This window comes from Rhinichthys klamathensis, unplaced genomic scaffold (genome assembly GCF_029890125.1).
Source record: "Rhinichthys klamathensis goyatoka isolate OS25496 unplaced genomic scaffold, OSU_Roscu_1.1 h1tg000065l_1, whole genome shotgun sequence".
NCBI lineage: Eukaryota > Metazoa > Chordata > Actinopteri > Cypriniformes > Leuciscidae > Rhinichthys > Rhinichthys klamathensis.
In genome coordinates, this window is record NW_026606608.1 from 376,421 (window position 1) to 396,113 (window position 19,693).

General features: G+C 42.6%; 1 protein-coding gene across 2 annotated transcripts in view; it reads right to left on the reverse strand.

Annotated features, from left to right (window-relative positions):
- The window catches only part of prkcab (protein kinase C, alpha, b), a 257,860-nt gene that overhangs the window by 166,206 nt on the left and 71,961 nt on the right, over positions 1–19,693 (reverse strand). For both annotated transcript variants that reach the window (XM_056249952.1, XM_056249954.1), the window contains exon 3: positions 9,161–9,243. In XM_056249952.1, coding sequence (XP_056105927.1) covers positions 9,161–9,243 — 83 coding nt within the window. The remainder of the gene's footprint in view (positions 1–9,160; positions 9,244–19,693) is intronic.

Sequence of the window (19,693 nt, forward strand, 5' to 3'; positions counted from 1 at the left end):
ATTTAAAAAATAACAAGAATGAATCAAAACTTTACACACATTAAAAATTACATTGCACAAAACTGAGCCATGAATGCAAAAATGATCAGATTCGCACACAAAAATCATGTTTTGCTTGGTTAATTTCCTTGTTCTCTGACATTTTCTGCTCATATTATCATGTTTTGTATGCGTATGCTGTTTTCTCGTTTCCACATTGTATGCTTGCTTTTCCACACGTTGCAGTTAAGGGTTTAATGTATAAGGCGGGCTTAGAGTGATAGTTCACCAAAAACATCATTTACATACACAACCTGTATGCGTTTCTTCTGTTGAACTATTAGGGAGATATGTGGAAGAATGTGGGTAACCAGACCAGTAGGAACAAAATACTATGGAAGTCAATGGCTACTATCAACTGTCTGGTTACCCACATTCTTCGAAATATCTTCTTATTAGTTCAACAGAGGACAGAAACTCATACAGGTTTGGAAGTATTCATACACTATAACAATATGCTTGTTGCCTCTTCAATTCCTGTCTTTTGCACAAGAGAATATACTATAATATGCAGCAGAGCTCACTGCTATATTTGCTCGTGCACTACAGTTTATGCCAGTCACAATTATGTTTAGTCCATTGTATACTGCACGTAATTGTAAATTGTCTTTCTATTTTGTCATGTATTGTTTTTCTGTGAACAGATTTGTAGCTTTGTCTTTCATCTACAGTATTTCGTTGATAACAAAGGTGTTGGTTTTATAAGATTTATCACATTTTACATTGAGATTATAAAATGTTAAGTTAAGAAATTGAGGAATGCTGTTTTCCCCAAATATCAGCGCGATTCTAAACTATATTGAACTGTGTATAAAATCAATACAACAAGAAGTTCATTTTGAGTGAGTTTTATCATTGCATCAGCAGCCATGATGTCATATCCCCTCTTCGATTGATTGGCTAGAGGAGGAGCTGTCAATCTAGAACTAGTGGACCAATGGTGACGCTTATGCCCGCCGTAATTTACATGAAACTCGAACTCAACGTTTGGGAAAGCAAGTGCAGAACGAGGAAACATGATCGAAGGGAAAAACAGCATAAGCCTGACCGCATCTGTGACCGCAATACATTTGATGGGAAATTAATCCCATAATTGTACAACCTCTCCAAGAAACATAAAAACCAGGACAAAGAAATTCACATGTCATCAAATACCTGTCAGGAATCAATCAGATTCATTCCCATCCACCACTCAAAGGTCACTCTCCCCGGAATATTAACCAGTCACACCTGTTCACAATCAGTCACCTCGTTACCCAGCCCTATAAAACACTCACGCACACCCCAGTCATTGTCAAGCCTCCAACAGGAGAAGACCGTTACCCACGATTTCCCGAAGTTTCCAAGTCTGCCAACGAAGATCCATCACGTAACTATACTCACCCCTGAATATACTCACCTTTGTCTCCCTGTCTTGCTGTCTCCAGTATTCCTGTCTGGTTCCCTGTTTCCCGAGTCCTGCCATATTGAATCCAAGTGCTCCACGTGTCCACCGAGATCTCCCTGTTCCTCCCTGGATCTGAAACAGAAAAGTATTCGTATCACTGGACATTGTCTACCCACGTCCAACTCTCTGAAGAAGGGTCTGCTCACCTGGGATCCTCTGCACGATGTGATCGTCAACGCACCTGCACATGAACTTTGTCTCTGCACATATATCACTGTAAATAAACTCACGTTTGCTTTCACTTACCTCCGCCTCTGTGCCTGTATCCTGACAGAAGGCTTGACCAGAACAGAAAAGTGAAACAGCGCGATGGAAGCTACCCGCCATGGTGATAACCCTGTACAGTCTACAGCCGCTGTTCAAAATTCCGGTCAGTCTACGCTCAGCACTTCCGCAGACTCCACTTCTTCGATGATATGCTTCGCTAACCAAGCATCACGTCCAGCGCCATTCTCCGGACGGGCGGAGGATTGCAACGGGTTCCTGCTTCAGTGTTCGCTCGCTCTGGGACAGCAAAATCAGTTATATCCCACAGAAAGATCGAAAATCGCTTTTATCATCCAACAGTTATCCGGGGCTGCTTTGAGATGGGCTGAAACCATGTGGTTACAGGAGTCCACTACAACCTCATCGGTACAAGGGTTTGTAGACCATTTTAAAGAAGTTTTCGGACGACCAGTTGATGATTCTTCCACCAGTGACAAACTACTGCAACTATACCAAGGTCGAAGATCGGTTTCTGAGTATTCGTTGGAATTTCGCACTTTAGCTTCTGCAAGTGGGTGGAACGAGAAGGCGCTCATTTCTGTTTACCGACGTGGTCTGAATCCTGCTCTCCGTCTGCAAATGGCGATATATGATGACAGTCTGGGTGTTGAAAAATTTATCCAACAAGCTCTCCGTGTGCATCAACGATCTCAGGGCTGTTATCTAGAAAATCGCCGACCCACTAGTAATTCTCAGTATCCCACGGAAGCTCCGCCCGAAGCAGATGGAGAAAAGGTGGAATTGGATACTTACCGACTGTCCCCAGCGGAACGTGCCCGGCGCCGTGAACTCAGGTTATGTCTGTATTGTGGAATGGGAGGACACTTTCGTCAGTCATGTCCGACTCGACCCCCCAGAATGCTTATGAGTTCTGTCTTTACGGCCGATTCGGTATCAGCCCCACTAACTATTTCAGTGATCTTAAAATCCACGACTTTCCATGTTTCTGCCACAGCCATAGTGGACTCCGGGTCGGCAGGAAACTTCATTTCCGGACAGCTCTGCCAAAAACTCCAGCTCGAGAAATCAGCCACCGCCAGACCATACTCCATCCATGCAGTGACGGGTGAAACCATAAATAAGGGGTATGTCACAGCTCAGATTAAACCCATCATCCTGGGTGTCGAAAATACACATCACGAACTTTTTGAACCTTTCATATTAGAGAACAGTCAGACTGATCTAATTCTGGGTCGCCCATGGCTTATTCGACATCAACCCAATATCAACTGGTCATCTGGTAAGATCCTGAACTGGGGGTGTAAGTGTGCATCCAGAACTGCCGAGTTGGAGACCACATCCATCGTTGATGCACCTAACATTGTCCCAGTAAACTCAACCTCCATCGAAAGCCCCACTGAGAGTCTGTCCGTTTCCATACCTACCTGTTATTCCTCGTTTGCAGATGTGTTCAATCCTGTCGAGGCTGCTAAATTACCCCCTCATCGAGCTTGGGATTGTGCGATCGACCTTGTTCCAGGAGAACCCATTCCTAAGGGACGAATCTACTCCCTGTCTATTCCCGAACAGAAAGCCATGCAGCAGTACATTGAAGAGGCTCTGAAACAGGGGTATATCCGTTCCTCCACGTCACCTGCTGCTGCCAGCTTTTTCTTTGTTCCTAAGAAGGATGGCGGACTACGTCCTTGTATCGACTATCGAACCCTGAACCGAATAACCGTGAAGTTCAGCTATCCACTACCGTTGGTTCCTTCCTCACTGGAGCAGCTGCGTGAGGCCAAGATGTTCACTAAACTGGACTTGAGGAGCGCATATAACCTCATCCGAATTCGAGAAGGCGACGAATGGAAAACCGCGTTCATCACCCCTGCTGGCCACTACGAATATTTGGTTATGCCGTATGGACTGGTCAACGCTCCTTCCATCTTTCAAAGCTTTATGGACGAGGTATTCCGAGATTATCTGAACCGATTCGTAATAATCTACATCGATGACATTTTAATCTATTCCAAGGATCCAGTGGAACACCAACGACACGTCTCCTTAGTCCTCCAACGGCTACGTGAGTTCTCTTTGTTCCTAAAAGCAGAAAAATGCTCATTTCACCAAACTTCAGTCGAATTCCTAGGCTATCAACTCAGTGAAAGAGGAGTACAGATGGACGATCGCAAGACCAAGGCGATCACTTCCTGGCCAACCCCACAGACGATAAAAGAATTGCAAAGATTCCTTGGCTTTGCCAACTTTTATCGGAGGTTCGTTCACCAGTACAGCCTGCTAACAGCTCCTCTAACGTCACTCCTAAAGGGAAAGCCAAAAACGCTGCTCTGGACTGAGGAAGCCGACCACGCATTCCAGTCTTTGAAAACCGCCTTCACCACTGCCCCTCTACTCCGACATCCTAATCCCGAAGAGATGTTTATCGTAGAAGTCGATGCCTCCACCACTGGAGTAGGAGCAGTGTTGTCTCAGTATTCCAATTTGTCACCCAAACCTATGCCATGTGCGTTCTTCTCCCACAAGTTATCACCCGCCGAAGTAAACTATGATATCGGCAATCGGGAACTCCTGGCGGTAAAACTTGCGCTTGAAGAATGGCGACACTGGTTGGAGGGCGCCAAACACCCGTTCCTGGTTCTCACCGACCATAAGAACCTCCAGTATCTGAAAGAAGCAAAACGACTCAATCCACGCCAGGCTAGATGGGCGCTTTTCTTCACTCGATTTCACTTCCAGATCTCCTATCGTCCAGGCTCCAAGAACGTCCGAGCGGATGCACTGTCTCGTCTCCATGCTCCTGAAACTCACCATGAAGAACCCGAGAACATCTTGCCAGAGAAAATCTTTGTCAATCCCATTCAGTGGGACTTAAACGAACAACTGATGGAATTGTCTCGAAACCAACCCAGTCCTACGGAATGCCCAGCTGGGAAAATCTACGTACCCGATGAATTCCGTATATCACTTATCTCCTCAGCGCACTCCTCCGTTGGTACGGGTCACCCAGGAGTCACCAAAACCTGCTCCACTCTCCAAAACTGCTACTGGTGGCCCAACATGCTCCGAGACGTCAAATCATTCATCCAGGGGTGCATCCTATGTGCAATGAACAAAAACCCTCGTCATTTGCCCGCAGGAAAACTCATGCCTCTACCCGTTCCCCAAAGACCCTGGTCGCACATTGGGGTGGATTTTGTGACTGATCTTCCACCCTCCGAAGAGAACACCTGCATCCTGGTGGCCGTCGACCGCTTTTCGAAAGCGTGTAAGCTGATTCCCCTGAGAAACTTACCCACAGCATTTGCAACCGCAGAACTTTTAATGGAACATGTCTTCCGGAATTTCGGCCTCCCAGAGGACATTGTATCAGATAGGGGGCCTCAATTCATTTCAAAAGTTTGGCGAGCCTTCTTTGCACTGATGAATGTCACCGTAAGTCTCACTTCAGGGTATCACCCACAGGCTAATGGTCAGGCAGAACGAAAAATCCAGGATGTCAGCAGTTTCCTCCGAACTTTCTGCCATGCCAATCAGCACCTCTGGAGTCGTTACCTCGTGTGGGCAGAGTATGCCCAAAATTCCCTTAGACAAACCTCCACCAACCTGACTCCGTTCCAATGCATTCTGGGTTACCAACCTCCACTGTTCCCGTGGTCCGGGGAACCCTCAGAAGTCCCAGCAGTTAACGCCTGGTTCCGGGACAGTGAGAGAATATGGAACCAAGCTCACCATCACCTCCAACAAGCCATAAACCGCCACAGTCACTTTGCAGACGCTCACCGAAGCAACACCCCCGAATACCAACCTGGACAATTGGTTTTGCTCTCAACAAAAGATATCCGGTTGAGACTACCCTGTCGCAAGTTAAGTCCAAGATACATCGGTCCGTTTCCCATAACAAAACAAATCAATCCAGTTACCTACCAGCTCCGTCTGCCAAGTCACTACCGCATCCACCCCTCATTCCATGTTTCCCTCCTGAAGCCCCATCACTCACCTGTTCCAGTCCCCTCTACAGATCTAGCACAAGATGAAGATCCTCCGGTACCCCCCATTGAAACAGAATCCATCTTCGCTGTAAGAGAGATCCTGGACTCCCGACGTCGGGGTGGTCTACTCGAGTATCTGGTTGACTGGGAAAATTATGGACCGGAAGAGAGGTGTTGGATACCTCGTAAGGACATCCTTGATCCCATGCTACTCACTGCCTTCCACGAACAACACCCTGACAAACCTGCTCCTCGACCTCGAGGTAGACCCCCACGACGTCGGGGTCCTAGGTCCGCTGGCGCGGACGCTGGAGGAGGGGGTAGTGTCAGGAATCAATCAGATTCATTCCCATCCACCACTCAAAGGTCACTCTCCCCGGAATATTAACCAGTCACACCTGTTCACAATCAGTCACCTCGTTACCCAGCCCTATAAAACACTCACGCACACCCCAGTCATTGTCAAGCCTCCAACAGGAGAAGACCGTTACCCACGATTTCCCGAAGTTTCCAAGTCTGCCAACGAAGATCCATCACGTAACTATACTCACCCCTGAATATACTCACCTTTGTCTCCCTGTCTTGCTGTCTCCAGTATTCCTGTCTGGTTCCCTGTTTCCCGAGTCCTGCCATTTGAATCCAAGTGCTCCACGTGTCCACCGAGATCTCCCTGTTCCTCCCTGGATCTGAAACAGAAAAGTATTCGTATCACTGGACATTGTCTACCCACGTCCAACTCTCTGAAGAAGGGTCTGCTCACCTGGGATCCTCTGCACGATGTGATCGTCAACGCACCTGCACATGAACTTTGTCTCTGCACATATATCACTGTAAATAAACTCACGTTTGCTTTCACTTACCTCCGCCTCTGTGCCTGTATCCTGACAATACCGTTTAAGGGTTAGGTCACTCAAAAATGAAAATTCAGTCGTGCTAAATATACACTGCAAAAAGTGGTAACCTGGAATTTGTTACTTTAAAGATCTGTTTAATATGATATTTCTAACTCAACCCATACAATGTAGTTTTGGTGGTATAAATTAATGTATTTAAGTTGATTCAGAGATATTACATAATCTTTTTTACTTCAATAAATTAATTTAGTTGTCAGTGTATGTAATTTGAGATATGTTTGTCAGAATGCTGGTTTGCTGGTCCCCAGTATGAAAAGCGGTAGTGCTGGTAGATCAGCATACTGTATGTTGCCTTTTGAGTGCTGATATGATGCCAGCAAGACCACAACAAAACTTGCTTAGGTGTTAAAAGTTGTTGAAGTCGGGTTGAAGTCACCATTATGGTGATCACTGTTAATTATATTACTTTTAGTTCGCCATTTTGCCCTTGGCCTTGACTAAAATATGTCATGCTCCTGCTGCAATTACATATTTTACTATGTGCACTTTTTGGAATCAGGGACTGACAGCTGGATTTTGACATGTGAGTTCCCAAATGACCATTAAAGTCTTTAAAAACAGCAACTTTCCATTTTGAGCTTTTATTATCAATAGCTCTTTCTTAGCAAGACTTCTTCTCATAACCCCTGTTAGTGAACAAACTGCTTATGATTATGCTGCTATTTGGCATGTTTCTTTGTTTTCATATCCCTAAATGTTTTTGTTTTGTCTCAATTTTGTTTTGCGATGTAAACAAGCTCTTTTTATCTGATTTGTGTGTAGATCCTTTGAAACAGGAGAAAAACTCTTTGATCATTTGAAACATTTCACAGGTTTGAATTTTTACTTTTTTTTAAACTTCAGATGACATTGGTTAATAATATCGTAACTAAAACAATAAAAATTCAGTTCTACTTCCTTTCTAATTCCTAATCTTTTTTAATCTTATATTATTTTTCCTTTACATACTTAATGTGTTAAAAATAGAAATACCCAAGCAAAAACGATGCTTGTCTCCAAACAGCCTGCTTCCATATACTAAACCAGAACTAACCAGCACTAAACCAGCATAAACCAATACTAAACCAGCACTAACCAGCACTAAACCAGCATAGACAAGCCAGGACCAGCACTAACCAGCAAAAACCAGCACTAAACTAGCACTAAACCAGCACTAAACCAGCATAGACAAGCCTGGACCAGCACTAACCAGCATAAACCAGCACTAAACTAGCACTAAACCAGCATAGAAAAGCTTGGACAAGCACTAACCAGCATAAACCAGCACTAAACTAGCACTAAACCAGCACTAAACCAGCATAAACAAGCCTGGACCAGCACTAACCAGCACTAAACCAGCACTAAGCCAGCATAAACCAGCACTAAACCAGCATAAACAAGCCTGGACCAGCACTAACCAGCATAACCCAGCACTAAACTAGTACTAACCAGCACTAAACCAGCACTAAACCAGCATAGACAAGCCTGGACAAGCACTAACCAGCATAAACCAGCACTAAACCAGCATAAACAAGCCTGGACCAGCACTAACTAGCATTAACCCAGCACTAAGCCAGCATAAACCAGCACTAAACCAGCATAAACAACCCTGGACCAGCACTAACCAGCATAACCCAGCACTAAACTAGCACTAAACCAGCACTAAACTAGCACTAAACCAGCACTAACCAGCACTAAACCAGCATAAACAACCTTGGACCAGCACTAACCAGCATAACCCAGCACTAAACTAGTACTAACCAGCACTAACCCAGCACTAACCAGCAAGGAATGCTGGGTTATGCTGGATTTTTCAGCAGGGAGGGGAAGATTTTAGTCTGTTCCTTTCACAAAGCCAACATATGACCTCAGAATACTTTCATTATAATTGCATTGCATTTTTTAAAGCTTTTTTTAAAGATTGTCATCTGGACATCTGGTCAGCTTTCACCGTATGGAAAAGGGCAGCGTGAACATTTTGCTGAATTTCTCCTTTTGTGTCTTTTTGTGTTTTGGATCGACACCAGGAAATGAGAATCTCATTATTCCTTTTAAATTATGCAACAATCTAAGGGGGAAAATGGAAACTTTAAAAAATAATGAAATAAATATACAAATGTAAGTAAAAGTGAAACATTGAACATACCGCAAAAACATTCTGAACTTCCAATTTTACAGCAACTTAGACCCATTAAAACACCACAACAAGCACGAGTCTCTCCTTACACCACAGGCTATGAAGGGTTAAAAGAAACCGCACAGAACTGGCCTTGTGTGGTTAGATGTCTGAGCAAGCAGCACTCAGGGGACATGCATGGGCCAGCAGGTCAAATCTGACCACTTTAATGAGCCGCCCCTCACACACACACACACACACACACACACACTCTCTCTCTACACTCAGAGAGAGAGAGAGAGGAGGAGGACTCTTTCTTCTCAGCATGACTTTTACTTTTAAATAAATAACAAATATAATGCTACATGGACACGATGTGTGTGTGTGTGTGTGTGTGTGTGTGTGTGTGTGTGTGTGTGTAGAGAGAGAAATACAAGCATTTACTCACATCGGTGTCGGGGCCCTTGTCGGCCCCTGGACAGGAGAACGTAACAAACTCATGGCAGCGTTTGTGGACCACAAAACAGCACACTGTGGATGAGAAGAAAGGGGAAATCAGATCAAAAACATCAACACATTTGTTTCATATACATATCAAATATCAAACCTATCAATACCGCTGAAATTTTGTGATTCTAGACACCAGTTTTATTATTAATTTGCAATCAGTAAGATTAATTATCTTACAAAACTGATTTCAGATTTCGTAACGGTTTAATGATCTACAGCAAAATAGAGCGAGCTTTGGTGAAAACTAATCAAATATTCAATTAGTACCACAGTAATTTCTCCCTAGAAATGACATCAAAAGTGGAAACCGGTCAAAAACTTACATTTACACACAAACTGACGACTAACCACAACTTTCAGACGCCATCTTTATTTTTAAGCTCAACTGTCACAGAATAGAAAGTAGAGGATTGTGGGATATCAAAGGCAGCGAATGATAGATCTGTGCTGTCTTCATAAATCCATCAGATGAAGGTTTCTCAGGAGAAAAGACGTGAAGCTAACATTAGATTCAGACGTGCCTTCATGCCTTGAAATGTGTCCTCCGAAGGCAGCATTGTTACGCTTTGGGACGCAGTCATGGACTGATTAATCTAAATGCAGTGAGTTTTGTTTTGCACTTCAGTAACTGATGCTGAATGTCTTTTCCCATGTGATGAGCCAGTAATGGACCCACAGTGGCTAAACACCGCCTGGCTCCGCCTGCTACAGTAGCCACGCCCCTAAACCCACGCCATTGGTTGAGCTGGAAAGAGATTGATGGATCTGGGGTGTGTTTCCCGTACAACGCTGTAACTCGCTGCTTCACTACTACAGTACGATATATCGTTGAAGAAATCAACTAGCTAGTCACGACTGTTTCCCGAAACCGTATTGTCCCAAATTGGTGGTTTAACCACGTTGGTTAATGATGTCACACACGTGGTGGATAATAACTTCTTTTAAAGAATCTGTTTGAGTTCAAATTAACGCTAGATGTTTTGATATAAATTACAGACATGGCATCTGAGGAATATTTCTAATTTTCCTCAGTTATTTTGCTTTATTTCCAGATTCACTCATAGTCTCGTTCTTACGCACTAGAGCTCGTTCACACATGCGCACTCTTCATAAAACTACGCTTTACATCTCTTTACAAACTAAAAGATGTAAATGACATTTGTATGTATTCTAAATAAAAGACACAGGTTGTACTGAATGTCAGCTTGCTTATTTTGCTCAAGATCAGGATTTAATGAGTCGACATGTCATGCAAACAAGAAAATGCTGTGTCGTTCCAGACACACAACTTTGTGATGCTGTTTGCGAATGTTTGTTGGAACGATGGTTTCGGGAAACACAGACTCGTTGAACTATGCTGATAGCGACAGAACTTGCGACCGTCTAACAATGCTTTCGGGAAACACACCCCTGAGCGGGCCGCTCTCAATGTTTTGATGGTGCTTTTGGGCTCAATGTTTACACTGTTGGGGGAGATAAACTCAAGAACTGCATACTCATAGTAGTCATTGAACAATAAACGGGGTTAAGAGAATGTATTTTAACAAACAAATCTTACATACTTCACATTAAACAACATGTAAAGATACATTCCCCAAATATATTGTTGTAAAATTCAATGCAACACTGAGAAACAGAATAAATCAATGAATGTTAGGGTTTGTCCTGATTAAAACGACATGAACAGTAAAGTGGAAACACAAGTGGAGTCACAGGTTGCTGGAAGCTTCTCTTGTGCTGGTCTCTTGTATTACACACAGCTGAGAGGGGAAATCTGTTTAAATGTCACCAGCATTAGCTACATTATCGGCACAAATGCCTCCCACAAACAGCCGAGGGCTGGGAATCAATCCAATCCAACAGCTCCATACAAACACCACCCTTCAATTCATATCGGGCTACAGTCATTTAGATTTATAGTGTCGAGTGTGGCGTCTCAACCTGTTACATCATCCTGACACATGACAGACTGAGTGTGAGTGTTGACAACGATGAGACATGTATTAATGAACATGAGTGATTGGACGATATGAAAACGTGACACATACTAATTGTGATGAACTAATAAAACAATTGAATCATAGTGGGTGAATGATGCCGTCTAAGATGAGTGCAATGGAACCTCGTAAGGAAGTGCATAAGAGACTCAACTCACAATTAATTCCAATCAACTATTTTATTTGTTGCTTTCAACATTAAATACAAATAAAATTTACATTTGTTTCAACTTGTCCGCCATCTTGGATTTCGTTTTTCACTTAGCCTGTAGCAATCGGGTGATTATTTTTTTCCCAAACCAGTTCAGCCCAAACTCTGTGCTGAAAAGATTTAATTACTCAAGTCAAGCACAGTGCTGAATGCCTAATATACAACAAATAATAATAACCCCTAACCCTATCCAATGAAATTGGCTGCAAGGTGGGATTTGTTTGCTCTGTGTTTGCTTAGGCCAATAAAAGACTGGATAATGTTTCTTAAGACCTTCTAAAACAATCTTCATGCCAGGAGCCTATGATGCCTAAAATGCTGAAGAGGTACAGTCTAAAAATGCTGGGTTGTTTTAACCCAATGTTGGGTCAAATATGGACAAACCCAAATTTTGGGTTAAAATGTTAATTTAAAAACTTAACCCAATGGCTGGGATTGTCCATATTTTAACCAAATTTGGGTTGAAACAACCCAGCATTTTTTAGAGTGTAGGCGGATCACTGGCGCTTGAAACCGATCTGTTGCCCACAGTCAGATGTTCATATGCAGGCGTAACCTAAAGCCACTCACACACGCAGGAACTGAAGAGACAACACTGATTGATTGAAATGGAAAAAAATGTGTTTATTTTAGACAGCACAGTGTGTGTCCTGCTGTGTGTGTTTCTCTCATTTCCCCCTGAGTTCATTACTGCCATCAACTTGCATCCTCCAAAACACAGCTTCCTCTTCCTGACCCTCCACTGACATGGTCCACACACAGAAAGACAATCGCTGAGACATCTTCAGGAAGACAATCGCTGAGACATCTTCAGGAAGACAATCGCTGAGACATCTTCAGGAAGACAATCACTGAGACATCTTCAGGAAGACAATCGCTGAGACATCTTCAGGAAGACAATCGCTGAGACATCTTCAGTAAGACTATCACTGAGACTAGTGTTGTCAAAAATATCGATATTTCGATAAATATCGATACTGAAATATCTGAACGGTACCAATACTAATTTCCCGAAGTATCGATACTAGCCGAGCAGTCACTTTCACTTCTCTCAAAAGGCGCGTTGACAAACACCACACGTGACGCACTCGTCTCATTCGCTCTGGTTAAATAGCAAAAGTGAAGTGAATGGAAAGATGGCGAGGGCCTCGCCCCCGCGACCGGCTTTGGTTGATTGATAAAGAACACCACGAGCGGGCATGTCGGAGAATAGCGCGGACACGCGTAAAACACACCGCGAGCGGGCATGTCGGAGTCGGAGAATAGCGTGGACACGCCCTACACACCGCGAGCGGGCATGTCGGAGAATAGCGCGGACACGAGCTACACACCGCGAGCGGGCATGTCGGAGAATTGCGCGGACACGAGCTACACACCGCGAGCGGGCATGTCGGAGAATAGCGCGGACACGAGCTACACACCGCGAGCGGGCATGTCGGAGAATAGCGCGGACACGCGAGCGGGCTGCGGGCACCCAACAGATTGTTTGACTGTCAATAATCCCTCACATCACTCATTTTTTTAAATTATTGTATAGGTGAAAACAGACTTAAGGAACAGGCTCCAGGGGTAGGCTACTATCTAGCAGCATATGCTCAGCATCAGGGGTGTTTGTTGTTTGGACAGACCTGCCCCCACTGCTAAAAAAAAAATCCTCAAGGAAACACTGTAACTCTTCTCATTTGAACTTTTCTGAAACATTAACCAAGATGGCCTAGTATTGTTGTTGATAAGAGTCTGTGTTGTCTCGTTTTAATTCTTAAAGTTAACATAATCTGACTGAGGAATCTTAGACAAGTAAATATTGTAACTGTGGTCAAATGTAAATTAACTGGTGCCTATTTAACTTTATTCAAAAATTATTATTTAATTCTGCAATTTTCCTTCATTAGCTATTATCATCAATTTGATTACACAGATATTAATTAAACTAAACAGCTAGACAATTGCATCTCTAAATTCAATAATGACATGCCTTTAACTGAAAATTGAATGTTTAATCTTATTATTATACATTACTGACTCTCTATCCTCCAATTTGATACTGTTAAGTGCTTTTTTGTTACAGTATATTTTAATCTTTGATAACAGTAGGTACTAAAAATACATCATGTTAGCTCTGGTCCAATTAAAAAATATAAACAAATAGAACTCAGGACATTTTTGTTCATGTAAAATATACCTCATTGTCATGTACTAGACTTGTTATATTTAGCTTTAAATTAAAAAATACCCCCTTAATATTGTGGCAGTTTTTTCTCCGTGGTATCGAAAATGGTATCGAATATCGATATTTTTCAAGGTATCGTATCGAAGTTAGAAATTCTAGTATCGTGACAACACTAACTGAGACATCTTCAGGAAGACAATCACTGAGACATCTTCAGTAAGACTATCACTGAGACATCTTCAGGAAGACTATCACTGAGACATCTTCAGTAAGACTATCACTGAGACATCTTCAGGAAGACAATCACTGAGACATCTTCAGTAAGACAATCGCTGAGACATCTTCAGGAAGACTATCACTGAGACATCTTCAGGAAGACAATCACTGAGACAACTTCAGGAAGACTATCACTGAGACATCTTCAGTAGGACTATCACTGAGACATCTTCAGGAAGAGAATCACTGAGACATCTTCAGGAAGACAATCACTGAGACATCTTCAGGAAGACAATCACTGAGACATCTTCAGTAAGACTATCACTGAGACATCTTCAGGAAGACAATCACTGAGACATCTTCAGGAAGACTATCACTGAGACATCTTCAGGAAGACAATCACTGAGACATCTTCAGTAAGACAATCACTGAGACATCTTCAGTAAGACAATAACTGAGAGATATTCAGGAAGACCATCACTGAGACATCTTCAGGAAGACAATCACTGAGACATCTTCAGGAAGACAATCACTGAGAGATATTCAGGAAGACCATCACTGAGAGATATTCAGGAAGACCATCACTGAGACATCTTCAGGAAGACAATCACTGAGACAACTTCAGTAAGACAATCACTGAGACATCTTCAGGAAGACAATCACTGAGACATCTTCAGGAAGACAATCACTGAGACATCTTCAGGAAGACAATCACTGAGACATCTTCAGTAAGACAATCACTGAGACATCTTCAGGAAGACAATCACTGAGACATCTTCAGGAAGACAATCACTGAGACATCTTCAGGAAGACAATCACTGAGACATCTTCAGGAAGACAATCACTGAGACATCTTCAGGAAGACAATCACTGAGACATCTTCAGGAAGACAATCACTGAGACATCTTCAGTAAGACAATCACTGAGACAACTTCAGGAAGACAATCACTGAGACATCTTCAGGAAGATAATAACTGAGAGATATTCAGGAAGACCATCACTGAGACATCTTCAGGAAGACAATCACTGAGACATCTTCAGGAAGACAATCACTGAGACATCTTCAGGAAGACTATCACTGAGACATCTTCAGTAAGACAATCACTGAGACATCTTCAGGAAGACTATCACTGAGACATCTTCAGGAAGACAATCACTGAGACATCTTCAGGAAGACAATCACTGAGACATCTTCAGGAAGACAATCACTGAGACATCTTCAGGAAGACAATCACTGAGACATCTTCAGGAAGACAATCACTGAGACATCTTCAGGAAGACAATCACTGAGACATCTTCAGGAAGACAATCACTGAGACATCTTCAGGAAGACAATCACTGAGACATCTTCAGGAAGACAATCACTGAGACATCTTCAGGAAGACAATCACTGAGACATCTTCAGGAAGACAATCACTGAGACAACTTCAGGAAGACAATCACTGAGACATCTTCAGGAAGACTAACACTGAGACATCTTCAGGAAGACAATCTGAGACATCTTCAGGAAGACAATCACTGAGAGATATTCAGGAAGACAATCTGAGACATCTTCAGGAAGACAATCACTGAGACATCTTCAGGAAGACAATCACTGAGACATCTTCAGGAAGACAATCACTGAGACATCTTCAGGAAGACTATAACTGAGACATCTTCAGTAAGACTATCACTGAGACATCTTCAGTGAGACAATCACTGAGACATCTTCAGTAAGACAATCACTGAGACATCTTCAGGAAGACAATCACTGAGACAACTTCAGGAAGACAATCACTGAGACATCTTCAGAAAGATAATAACTGAGAGATATTCAGGAAGACCATCACTGAGACATCTTCAGGAAGACAATCACTGAGACATCTTCAGGAAGACAATCACTGAGACATCTTCAGGAAGATAATAACAGAGATATTCAGGAAGACCATCACTGAGACATCTTCAGGAAGACAATCACTGAGACATCTTCAGGAAGACAATCACTGAGACATCTTCAGTAAGACAATCACTGAGACATCTTCAGGAAGACAATCACTGAGAGATCTTCAGGAAGACTATCACTGAGACATCTTCAGGAAGACAATCACTGAGACATCTTCAGGAAGACAATCACTGAGACATCTTCAGGAAGACAATCACTGAGACATCTTCAGGAAGACAATCACTGAGACATCTTCAGGAAGACAATCACTGAGACATCTTCAGTAAGACAATCACTGAGACAACTTCAGGAAGACAATCACTGAGACATCTTCAGGAAGACAATCACTGAGAGATATTCAGGAAGACAATCTGAGACATCTTCAGGAAGACAATCACTGAGACATCTTCAGGAAGACAATCACTGAGACATCTTCAGTAAGACAATCACTGAGACAACTTCAGGAAGACAATCACTGAGACATCTTCAGTAAGACAATAACTGAGAGATATTCAGGAAGACCATCACTGAGACATCTTCAGGAAGACAATCACTGAGACATCTTCAGGAAGACAATCTGAGACATCTTCAGGAAGACAATCACTGAGAGATATTCAGGAAGACCATCACTGAGAGATATTCAGGAAGACCATCACTGAGACATCTTCAGGAAGACAATCACTGAGACATCTTCAGTAAGACAATCACTGAGACATCTTCAGGAAGACAATCACTGAGACATCTTCAGGAAGACAATCACTGAGACAACTTCAGGAAGACAATCACTGAGACATCTTCAGGAAGACTAACACTGAGACATCTTCAGGTAGACAATCTGAGACATCTTCAGGAAGACAATCACTGAGACAACTTCAGGAAGACAATCACTGAGACAACTTCAGTAAGACAATCACTGAGACATCTTCAGGAAGACAATCACTGAGACATCTTCAGGAAGACAATCACTGAGACAACTTCAGGAAGACAATCACTGAGACATCTTCAGGAAGACTAACACTGAGACATCTTCAGGAAGACAATCTGAGACATCTTCAGGAAGACAATCACTGAGACATCTTCAGTAAGACAATCACTGAGACATCTTCAGGAAGACAATCACTGAGACAACTTCAGGAAGACAATCACTGAGACATCTTCAGGAAGACAATCACTGAGACATCTTCAGGAAGACAATCACTGAGACATCTTCAGTAAGACAATCACTGAGACAACTTCAGGAAGACATTCACTGAGACATCTTCAGGAAGACAATCACTGAGACAACTTCAGGAAGACAATCACTGAGACATCTTCAGGAAGACAATCACTGAGACATCTTCAGTAAGACAATCACTGAGACATCTTCAGGAAGACAATCACTGAGACATCTTCAGGAAGACAATCACTGAGACAACTTCAGGAAGACAATCACTGAGACATCTTCAGGAAGATAATAACTGAGAGATATTCAGGAAGACAATCACTGAGACATCTTCAGGAAGACAATCACTGAGACATCTTCAGGAAGACAATCACTGAGACGTCTTCAGGAAGACAATCACTGAGACATCTTCAGGAAGACAATCACTGAGACATCTTCAGGAAGACAATCACTGAGACATCTTCAGTAAGACAATCACTGAGACATCTTCAGGAAGACAATCACTGAGACATCTTCAGGAAGACAATCACTGAGACAACTTCAGGAAGACAATCACTGAGACATCTTCAGGAAGACAATCACTGAGACATCTTCAGGAAGACAATCACTGAGACATCTTCAGTAAAACAATCACTGAGACAACTTCAGGAAGACAATCACTGAGACATCTTCAGGAAGACAATCACTGAGACAACTTCAGGAAGACAATCACTGAGACATCTTCAGGAAGACAATCACTGAGACATCTTCAGTAAGACAATCACTGAGACATCTTCAGTAAGACAATCACTGAGACATCTTCAGGAAGACAATCACTGAGACATCTTCAGGAAGACAATCACTGAGACATCTTCAGGAAGACAATCACTGAGACATCTTCAGTAAGACAATCACTGAGACAACTTCAGGAAGACAATCACTGAGACATCTTCAGGAAGACAATCACTGAGAGATATTCAGGAAGACAATCACTGAGACAACTTCAGGAAGACAATCACTGAGACATCTTCAGGAAGATAATAACTGAGATATATTCAGGAAGACAATCACTGAGACATCTTCAGGAAGACTATCACTGAGAAATCTTCAGGAAGACAATCACTGAGACATCTTCAGGAAGACAATCACTGAGACATCTTCAGGAAGACAATCACTGAGACATCTTCAGGAAGACAATCACTGAGACATCTTCAGTAAGACAATCACTGAGACAACTTCAGGAAGACAATCACTGAGACATCTTCAGGAAGACAATCACTGAGAGATATTCAGGAAGACAATCTGAGACATCTTCAGGAAGACAATCACTGAGACATCTTCAGGAAGACAATCACTGAGACATCTTCAGTAAGACAATCACTGAGACAACTTCAGGAAGACAATCACTGAGACATCTTCAGTAAGACAATAACTGAGAGATATTCAGGAAGACCATCACTGAGACATCTTCAGGAAGACAATCACTGAGACATCTTCAGGAAGACAATCTGAGACATCTTCAGGAAGACAATCTGAGACATCTTCAGGAAGACAATCACTGAGAGATATTCAGGAAGACCATCACTGAGAGATATTCAGGAAGACCATCACTGAGACATCTTCAGGAAGACAATCACTGAGACATCTTCAGTAAGACAATCACTGAGACATCTTCAGGAAGACAATCACTGAGACATCTTCAGGAAGACAATCACTGAGACAACTTCAGGAAGACAATCACTGAGACATCTTCAGGAAGACTAACACTGAGACATCTTCAGGAAGACAATCTGAGACATCTTCAGGAAGACAATCACTGAGACAACTTCAGTAAGACAATCACTGAGACATCTTCAGGAAGACAATCACTGAGACAACTTCAGTAAGACAATCACTGAGACATCTTCAGGAAGACAATCACTGAGACAACTTCAGGAAGACAATCACTGAGACATCTTCAGGAAGACAATCACTGAGACATCTTCAGGAAGACAATCACTGAGACATCTTCAGGAAGACAATCACTGAGACATCTTCAGAAAGACAATCACTGAGACATCTTCAGTAAGACAATCACTGAGACATCTTCAGGAAGACAATCACTGAGACATCTTCAGTAAGACAATCACTGAGACATCTTCAGGAAGACAATCACTGAGACAACTTCAGGAAGACAATCACTGAGACATCTTCAGGAAGATAATAACTGAGAGATATTCAGGAAGACCATCACTGAGACATCTTCAGGAAGACAATCACTGAGACATCTTCAGTAAGACAATCACTGAGACAACTTCAGTAAGACAATCACTGAGACATCTTCAGTAAGACAATCACTGAGACATCTTCAGGAAGACAATCACTGAGACATCTTCAGGAAGACCATCACTGAGACATCTTCAGGAAGACCATCACTGAGACATCTTCAGGAAGACTATCATTGAGACAACTTCAGGAGGACAATCGCTGAGACATGTTCAGGAAGTCTCAGGATTGGGTCTTAATTTAGATGCACTAATACTGCAATATGGAAGGGTTTTACCTCTTGCAATTCGGACACAGGTAAAAAGGCTTTCCAATTAGCCATCTGCATCATGTAAATATAGAACATAGACTATCATAAACTGTAAAAAAAAAAAAAAAAAAATGGATGTAGTGTCCATGATGTCACCCGTATGTTTCTGAAGAGCCCATATTTTTGAAGCCCAAAGTGGGAGCTCCGCTTGCGGCCGTTGCCATCTTGGCAGCACGTGAGTCCCGGATAAACCGAAAATGTGCAGCGAGGCGGATTAGCTGAGGTGACGTGACGCTAACA